This window comes from Callospermophilus lateralis, chromosome 6 (assembly GCF_048772815.1).
Source record: "Callospermophilus lateralis isolate mCalLat2 chromosome 6, mCalLat2.hap1, whole genome shotgun sequence".
NCBI classification, from domain to species: Eukaryota; Metazoa; Chordata; class Mammalia; order Rodentia; family Sciuridae; genus Callospermophilus; species Callospermophilus lateralis.
The window spans coordinates 125,527,973-125,538,422 of NC_135310.1; the positions used below are offsets into that span (position 1 = coordinate 125,527,973).

Below are 10,450 nucleotides of genomic sequence, written 5' to 3' on the forward strand. Positions count from 1 at the left end.
ATCGCCAAGTTGATGCCTGCACCAATAAGTTGGATTGTTGACCCTGTGTTTTCTTCTAGTAGTTACATAGTTTCTCATCTAAGTCCTCTGTCTTTGACCTATTTTGAGCTGATTTTTGTGCAAGATGAGAGATAGGAATCTAGTTTCATTCTTCTACATATGGATCTCCAGTTTTCCCAGTTCCATTGTTAGAAAGGCTGTCTTTTCTTCAACATATGTCTTTGTCAGCTTTTCAAGGATCATCTATGTGGGTTTGTCTCTGTCTGCATCTTCAATTCTATTTCATTGGTCTTCATGTCTAATCATCCTACTATAGTTCTGTAGTATAATTTGAGATAAGATATTGTGATGCCTCCAGCATTACTTGTATTGCTCAGAATTTCTTTGGTTATTATGGGGTTTTTATTGTTCCATAAGAATTTTAGGACTGTTTTTTTTCTAGTTCTGTGAGAATGTCATTTGCATGTTGGTGGGGATCACATTGAATATATTGATTGTTTTTGGAAATATTAGCCATTTTAACAATATTAATTCTGCCTACTCAAGAACATGTGGGGCCTTCCACCTTTGTAAAGTCTATTTTCTTTGTTGACTGTTCTATAGTTTTAATTGTAGAGATTTTTCAATTTATTGGTTACATTTATTCTTAGGTATTTTATGTTTGGGGAGATTAGAAAACATTATCAACAACCATAGCAATTAGGAAAAAGCAAATCAAATCTACACTAAGATTTTATCTCACTCCACTTAGAATGACAATCATCAGGAATAAATAACAGTAAGTGCTCTCAAGGATGTGGGGGCCAAGGTACACTGATACATTGTTGGTCAGACTAAAAATTAATATAACCACTTTGAAAATCAGTATGGAGATTCTTCAAAAGTGTGGAATGGAACCACCATATATCCCAGCTATTCCACTCCTTGGTGTTTGTCCAAAACAGCTAAAATTAGCATGCTGTATTGATACATAGATACCAATATTTAGAGCAGCCAAGTTGTGGAACTAGCCAACCTATCCATGTATCCACAGAAGAATGAATAAAGAAAATGTAGCATATAAACACAAAGGAGTTTCAATCAATTATAAAGAAGAAAAAAATAATGTTATTTGATCTTAAATGGGTAGAACAGGAGAATGTAATGCTAAGTGAGAGTGATGGGACAAATGTTTTATCTCCTATGTGTGCCTATGTGCATGAGAGAGATTAGAATGAAAAAGAGACCTCACTGAAATAGAAGGGAGACCAATAGGGTAGAGGAAGGGAATTGAGAAGGAGGGAGGAGGGGCAAAGGATAAGGTACTGGGAAATAAAATTAACCAAACTATACTATGTTGTATCTCCTTGTATGACCATACCTCAAAACTCCAACTTTTATATATAATTATAATATACTGATTAAAAAATAATGCTAGAAGAGGGTCCAATAAAGTATGGGAGAGAAATTAGGTATAGGGTGAAGGAGAGGGAAACAGGAAGTACTGAGAAATGAGTTTGATCAGATTTTGTCATGTGCATGTAGAAGTATGTCACAATGAATTTCAGTATTATGTATAATAATAATCTTCAAAGTGTTTGCGCATGTTTTTAATTCATAAATAACTTGGCAAATATTTTATGTGTAAGAAAACAGAAAACCAGAAAAACTAATTTAAAGAGCTAGTAAAGAATTAGGAAATTTGAACAAAAAGCTAGAGTGGATCTTATTATTATTGTTAATTTTTATATTTTATTATTTTGGGAAAAGGAAGGATAAACAACTTGAAACCTAGGGATACCCAATATTTACTTTAACTTGTATTCTTTCTAATTAATTCTCATGACTTATTTAATACTGAATACATTCATATATTTGGCCTGATTTTTATTTTTCATTTTAATATTAATAGTAAAATACACTTAAAATAATGTACATTGTTTATTTTATCTTTTCTAAATGTATAATTTTCCCTGTAAATGAACTCACAAATCAGGAAATCTTGAGTACAGAAAAAGTAGCAATGAGTTTTGGCCTTTTCCATGGCAAAGAGTTGGGAAGAATTTTCTGTCCTCATGTGTTTAACTCAGTGGATCTAAGAAACTTAAATCAAAGAACAGATCCTGGGAAGAAAGTGGTTGGTTTCTAGTTGGGATGTATATGGGCGATGGGAACAGCAATGAGTGACATTTTATGGAAAATAGTCCAAGTAGTATATCTGAGCTCCCTCTTGATTGGGGCTAAGCTTTTAGTTATGCTTTAAAAAATATTTTAAAAAAATAAATTTGCCTGCTTATTGGCTGTTCCCCAACTGCAAGACAGAACAAGGGAGGTCAAGCTCTGGTAAGGGAATACCTACACTTGTGTGTTGATGTTGGTATCAGCAGTTGCCTGGTGCATATACCTGCCCTGGATTTTTGTTTTTACTTTTCTTTCACAAATGCTATGGTATAGGTAATAGAAATTAAGGAAGGAACCTCTAAAAAGAAAAAAGAGCAATGGACCTTTGGAGGTACTGAACCAGTATAGTGTAACTACTCTATCACAGGCAGATTGATTGATGATTTAGGTAGATTGAAGAAGATACACCAGGCTGTAGGGAGATATAAAATATCTTTATTGATGGGTAGGAGAGCAGAAAGTCCTGTTCATCTTATGTACAGGATTGTAAAAAAGTCTGCAGAATGCAGACTTCATGGGTTATATAAGACTACACAGGGACTGTTGCTTCTGACTTCCATAAGACAGTGCTCCCTAGACATCTGGGTGAGGGAGCCTGATAAACTCCATTTTCTTTATAGCCAATGTTTCTTGAATCCAGGGTTCCCAGGGTCAGCATTACCTGGTAAAAGGAATTAAATGGAATGTGATTAGTTTCAAGTTTTAGCAGCAGCAATTCTCTTCTCTGCATTGTGTAATCCCTATCACTCCCTAAAATCAGCAAGAGACAGAAAAAATTGGGTACTTTTGGTCCCTGTTTTAAATATCTGAGTAGTCAAAATAACTAATCCTTCCAGAGTAGTATGAATTTACTGAAGGCAATGATATATTTGATAAATGAAGCCATTAATAAAAAGAAAAATAAGTTGACTTGATTATAAAAGATGAGGCAGAATCAATGCACTAGAAAATGAAAATGACTTAAAATTAGCTTGATACATATACCCAGTGGGTAAGATAATGTGAAATAAGGCAAACATTTATAACTAATAACAATAGACGAAGGCAATCAAGAGAAAAATCTACTCATCTGGAATGTATGTTCACTCTCAGAAAATGTTTGAAAACAAATGAAGAAGTGGAAAATGTGAAGACCAACACTAAGAGATATGTTGTGAGAAGAAACAATGATAGTATATAATAATAGAAAAATACAAAACAGTAGACAGCATTCAAAGAAACAATTGAGAATTCACAGAATAAATGAAGTGCAAGATACGTTCCCTGAGAAGAAGACTATAACCTGAAATTTAGATTGAAGAATGTTTACTAGGGCATGACTGATGTACTGTAGAAGTGAGGATCAGAAAGCAGGACTGGGAGGGAATGATCCACAGTCCTCTCAGTATCAGTCTCAGGGAGTTCTGGAGCTATATGTGTAATTTGGCATTGTCTTCAGTTATACTGCCTGTGGTTAGACCTTTATAGTGGCATTGGTTGGCAGTGGGTGAAGGCACCCATGAGATGGGTGTGGTCATAAGTGAGACAGCTTTCTGGAGCTGAGGTATTTCCCATTGCAGGCTGGAAGCTGAGGACTTTTTGTCAACAGCATTTCCAAATTCCATCATTAAAATACTCTTGGAATGGATTCATGGACCCAGTGGTCTCACAGCAAACAAAACCACTCCAGATTCCCATTTCAAAAAGAGAGAGCTTACTTGTGTGTTACTAAGGTAGCACACTGGCTTTCAAATTAGCTTTCAATAAACCTTTGTAACTTCCAGTTTTATTAACAAAATGTATTTTCATTAGTAATGGAGACACAATTTCATTTTCTGTTTTGTTATTATTTGTTCCTATAACCATCTGTCAGATGAGGAGGTGAGGAAAGCTCACACAGTAATTTTATTTTAACAGGGAAATTTTAACATAAAAATTATAAAACAATCATGATAAACTGGAATACTGACAGATTGGATAGAAGTAAGTGAAGAACTCTAAGGAATATAGGAATAACCAAAATAAGAAAAAAAAAAACACAAATAACAGGGAATAGAGTACTCAAGAATGTGCATTCCCTCCTGAAGCTGAAATAGAGCACTCAAGGTGTTGGGACCACTGCTGAATCTCACTGTCTGATAAAGAATCCCCAGGAGGCAGATTTTGAGATGAAGATTAGGATGCAGAATACTTATTAAGGAGTACATTCTGGGTAAAATTTGTATAGGCAAGGGAAGAAAAAAGTAGGAATGGGCAGAGAAAAAATTTGCGTTGTGATGCATTACTGATGACTGCTAAATGGATTTTTGAAGCAAGAACTGTCCAAATTTGGGCTGAGATGGCAGGCTGTTTTAGTTCTGTGAGCAGTCAGTGGATGAAGGTAGCTCCAAGAAGAAGTTGGTCTTGAGCCAGAAAACTCTGTAGTCAAGACAAATCCCTGAAGTGCCAATGTTTCTCATTATTGTAATCTGGCCATTGCACATTCATAACTTTGTGATTTCTTTCTTACATGTGTATTCAGGAGTTTTCACAATAGCATTTTGCACAATTGCTATGAATCTGAAAGAACATAAATGTCACTCAACCACCTATTTGATAAAGCTATTTCTTGTATTTGTTTAGTGGAATACTATACAATAATGAAAATACAAAAATGATAGCTAATGCTAGGAAGCTAATTAAAATGTACAAACAATATTGAGCTAAAGATACATAATAGAATAGAAAGCACACAGTATGTTTTCTTTTATATAAATTTCAAAATCAAATAATAATTATATATTTAAGGGATATACATCAGTAGCTTAATACATTCAGGAAGAGCAAGGGATAGAAAAACTAAAAGGTCAGATTAGTGATGATGTTTTAAGAAGAGATTAGGAGGACTGGGATTAGAAATAGACATTCAGAGGATTCTGGGAAGGGCTAGGCTTTAATTCTTCCTCTTCTTTATTTTTTTGTTTTTTGAGGAAAAAAAATCTTAGACTCAATTCCATTTTATTAATCATATGTTTCTATAATCTCTTAACACTCAAGCAGTTTTTACAGTTAAATTTCACATTGAAGATAAACACTATTTGGCTTAGGGAACAGAAAGCTGAGTCACTTGCATCCTTCATATCAGATACTATATTTTCAACAGTTTCTAGTAGGCTCTACTTCTTGACCGGAATACTGGTGATTTGCCTTGGTCCATAGTTTTATTATGAACAATTATATGTCCCTAAAAAAAATGAATAAATTCCTTGACCTATTCAACTTATAACATTAAATTATGAAGAAACAGGCAAGGTAAATATAGCAATAAGCAGTTAGGGGATAGAATCAGTGATAAAAAGCCTCCCACCAAAGAAAAGCTCAGGACCTGATGGCTTCACTGCTGAGTTCTGTAAAACATTTTAAAATATTAATTCTTTTCTAACTTATCAAAAAAACTAAACAGAAAGGAACACCTTCAAACTCATTTTAGAAGGACAGGATTAGCCTGATACAGAGCCAGTTGCAGGAGGAGGAAGAGAAGAAGGAAGAGGAGGAGAAGGATGAGGAGGAGGAGAAGGAGGGCAGAGGGAAGGGGAAGGGGAGAAGAGCTAGGGGGAAGAGGGGGAAACAAGAAGACAAAAACAACTGTGTAGGCCCATTTCCCAGATGAACATAGACACAAAAATCTTCTACAAAATAATAGCAAACTAAAGTTAACGGCACATTAAAGATCATTCAAGCCCCACGTGGTAGTGAATGCTGGTAATCCCAGAGACTTGGGAGACTGAGGCTGGAGGATCAAAAGTTCCTGGCTAGCCTCAGTGACTTAGAGAGGCCACAAAATAAAAAAAAGGAGAGCTGGTAATGCATCTGAGTGGTAAAGCACCCCTGAGTTCAATCTCCAGTATAAAAAAATCATTCACCAACCTCTATTCAATATAGTTCTGGAAATCCTAACCAGAGATATTAGGCAAAAGAAGGAAACAAGAGACATCCATATATGAAATGCAGTTAAATTGACTCTGTTTCATAAGTTGAATTGATTGTGTCCAATAGAGGTAACATTTCGTTTTATATGAGAATAAAATATTTTATTTAATGCTATAGCTACAGCTGCCTAACAAAACAAATATTTGTTAAATGAATAAATTAACAAATGGATGAAGGAATGTGGAGTTCTCAGTTCTCTCAAAACCCAATTATGTTATTTTTTCATCTTTATCAATTAGGGGAATGATCTTTTAATATAATAATACAACAAAACTGTTCATGTGATGTTGCCAAACAACAATGGAGCTCTGTGGCAGAACACAAGTAAACCTGGTAGTAAAATGTATCTTCTTACCTAAGAAACTGAAAACAGAGAAGAAAATGTGGGGAAAAAATTGCTTTTTCCTTTCCTTAACTATTATATAAGAAAGGTAAGCCTGAGCTAATTGAAATGTAACAAGTAGAAAGTGAATTTAAGACATTTTATTTGGGACTCCAGTTGTTCTCAAAACTTCTGCTTGGCCATAAATGGTAACACCAAATCCTCAAATTATAAGGTTATACAATTCAATCCTACCTTTTGGCCTCTTCTTTCTATCTCCATCAAATTAAAAAAAATTATAATTATAATTATAAGTCCTTATTTCCTTTCCCTATTTTTAATTTAAAAATTAGCTTATAACATAAATTTGGGTAAACCCTGAGCCTCTTGGAAGGGTAGATGATTAAGCTTGTGAGCCCAGATCCATGTGCTGAGCTCTGGATTTTCTCCTGCTGATGCTGAGACTGGATTCCAGGCCCTATTGTGATTGCTCCCCAAAGCTGAATAACTTGGCCACTGACTTGGGTAGAAAAGGATGCCACAAAATGCAAGCTTGCTCAGACAGCTCTTGTGTAAGGTGAACTTTCAAGTTGGAGCATCTAGTGCTACAACCAGGTTCAATGCTTGCATTCTAGGTGTAAGGGAGCCTGAGGCAGTGGGCTTTTGTATTCTCACATGGGAGGTAGCAGTAGCAATGCAGAAATCCTCATAGTTCAAAGACCCTTGGTAGTTGCATTGTATGCTTATCTTGAATAGAAAGTGAGTCAGTCAGGTTTTGGAAATCACACAAATTAGGGAATGTTTCATTTTCATAAAGAGAATTAGCAGAAATTTTATTTAGAGAAAACAACAAAACTTTGGGTATTTATTGGAAACAAAAAACAAGTTTCACAGAGCACAATATTTTCCAAGTTAATTTGTATATTTTGAATGACTATTGGTGTCAAGACAGACAATAATTACTGAAATGAATGAAGACATTAAAAAATGTATCTATGAAAGTGATAGATGACAATAAAAATGTAAAGAGTAGCTCTTCTACTCAAATCATGCAGTAAAATCAATACAATATTATTTAATTTAACATATATATATATATAATAAATATAATAATAATTTAACATATATATATATATATATATTAAAGAGAATTGAAAAATAGAATGGAAATTGAAACATATACGTATTTTATAATTCAGTGGGCTTATTAAAATAATAGGTCAGAGAAAGAAAATTTCAGAAAATTATGTTAAAATATTTCACTGGGGTGAAACTCAAAAAGAAACAAATATAATTCACATGTTATTATTGTCTTTTGAATGGCCTGAGAACAGAGGATATAAAATATCTAATTATGCATCATTTATGATTATGTCTTGATTACCTGGACTAGTTAAGCTTTGTTTCCACAACATTAAAAGCTCATATTCAGCTTACTTGATATAAGGTTTGCATTTATAAAATGGCCTGAGAATTTGAAAGAAAAAGAACCTGAGAAAATGATTTTGCCATCATAAAACAGAATTGTAATACTTATAAAACTTTTCATAAAATAGGAAATGTGTAAAGCCAAAATGAATAATTTGGAAAATAAGTATTGTGAATATATTTAATTTCTTGAGATATCACACATTTGAAAATAATTACAAAAGGTAAAATATTGTTATTATTTTAAAAATACCCCACAATTTAAATGCTGTATCTCTATTTTTGTGTTGCAGGCACCTGATACGACTTCAAACAGCTAATAGTTCTCTCTGAATATTTTTTGCATGAATTAACAAAATCATGTAAGACATAGAGTAGAAATGACTTGGCCATCTATTGCTAATTGTAACATAAAATATCTAATATTTTTGGAAAGAAATATGGTCTCAATAGCACTGAACAATTTGTATACTTTGACTCCACAACCAATACTTTGAAATTATGAAAACTTCAACTTTCAGCATTACTTATAAGAGTGAAAAATCAAAAATAACTAGTATATGTAAAAAAGATAAATGATTATTTGTATTTTCAGGTGAGTTTAATTGATTATGTTGCATTAAAGAAAATTAGCATAGTAAAACTATGTGGTTAAACATAGTAATGGCCTATAAATTTAAACCAATATGCAAAATTGGTATATATTAAAATAAAAATTAAGATGAATATTTAAACTTAGATTAAAATGAAAATAGTTGACTTGTTTGCTGGGTGAAACTGTGGGTAAATATTATCATTTTTTATTCGTATTGTTGTAATATCATTTATACAAAAGTGTTTAAAACATGCTATGATTGTTAGTGTGTTTGTGTAAATATGTGTTTGTGTGTATATGTACTGGGATGAAAAAAGAAGTAGTGGACCTATATTACAAGGTCATATGTGTTTACAATTTTTCTTAATTAAAAAAAACAAAAAATTATTTCAATGAATACAATGTTCAATAAATTAAGAAAAAAGTTTCTTCAATGATGATGATTATTTTACATAGTTTATCTATAGAAAGTGATGCAATTTCTTCATTAACTTTACAAATTGATGGATCCAATTACCAAAAAAAATTTCTTGCATATAATATTGAAGAACTACTAACAACAGGACAAAAGTGTATTTTTCCCAGAGAATTCTCTGTCCAAAAATAAGTTTCTTAGCGCACCCTTCATGGCCTCATTCCTCAGACTATAGATAATAGGGTTGAGTGTTGGGGGTATCACTGTGTAAAAGATAGATACCATAAGGTCAAATGCAGATGGAGAATCTGTAGTTGGTTTTAGATATGCACAGATGCCTGTAGAGAGAAAAAAGGAGACAACAAAGAGGTGGGGCAGGCAGGTGGAGAATACCTTAGAGCGGCCTTCAGCAGAGGGTATCCTTAGAACTGTGGAGAATATGTGAACATAGGAGAATGCAATAGAGACGAAGCAGGCTAATGCCACCACAGACATGAAAGCAGCTACTCCGATCACTCCTAGGTAATCATTGGAACAGGAGAGCTTCAGTAATTGGGGGACATCACAGAAAAATTGATGGATTATTTTCACCCTACAGAATGTGATAGAAAATGTGGCTGCTGTGTATAAGATTCCTGAGATGCCTCCACTCACCCACACAGCTATCACAGCCCACTGACAATTTCTGGGATCCATGATGACCTCATAGTGCAGTGGGAAGCAAATGGCTGTATAACGGTCATAAGACATGACTGTAAGAATAGCTACCTCAGTCCAGGCCAAAGATGTGAAGAAGAAAACCTGCAGTATGCACTGGCCATATGAAACATAGTTATCATCCATCAGTGAATTGTCAATGGCCTGGGGGACTGTGACGGAAATGAAGGAGAGGTCCAGAAGGGAAAGTTGCTTCAAGAAGTAATACATTGGAGATTGGAGGTGCTGGTCCAGTGTTGTGATGGTGATAATAATAAAGTTTCCTGTCAAAGCCACTAGGTACAACACCAAGAAGAGCAAAGCATACAAGATCTGCAGCTCGCGATCATCAGAAAACCCCAAGAGTAGGAATCCATTCCTTGTGGTTATGTTTGTCATAATCATTTGGAAAATGCAAATCTGGTAGCAGCTGGAAAATAAAAGAATATGGGAAATGTAATAGAAAGACACTAAAATAATTATTAATCTGTTCATCATTGTTTATTTCAATCATTTAAGGACCTGTTATTCATCAGCTGTGTCCTAGATGTTGGGAAATCAAAGGTGATAACACACGTTTCTTAAGTAAATAGAGCTTACAGTTTACCTTAGTAAACTAGTAGTTAGAATACAAAACAGGTCCTATCAAGAAAAAGTCATTGTGTTTGCCCCAGGGATAAATACTATTCCATTGTCACAGGTGAAAACTTTTGCTTTGTTTTTCACCAAAAGAAACACAATAATGAGCTCTTAGGAGTTTTTGAATAGTGGATGAGTTATATTTGAGCACACTGGCTTATTTTAGTAGATGGAATGGCCCTTTTTAGAGGAAATTTTGGAAATTAAAACATGGGCTTGTTGTGGACCGGTGATCCTTGTTTTCGTT

At 34.0% G+C, this 10,450-nt stretch overlaps 1 protein-coding gene across 1 annotated transcript; it reads right to left on the minus strand.

Annotated features, from left to right (window-relative positions):
- Window positions 1–9,006: 9,006 nt before the first annotated feature.
- On the minus strand, window positions 9,007–9,969 carry LOC143402035 (olfactory receptor 14J1-like). Its single transcript, XM_076859546.1, has one exon. The coding sequence runs from the start codon at window positions 9,967–9,969 to the stop codon at window positions 9,007–9,009; it is 963 nt and encodes a 320-aa protein (XP_076715661.1).
- Window positions 9,970–10,450: the final 481 nt, after the last annotated feature.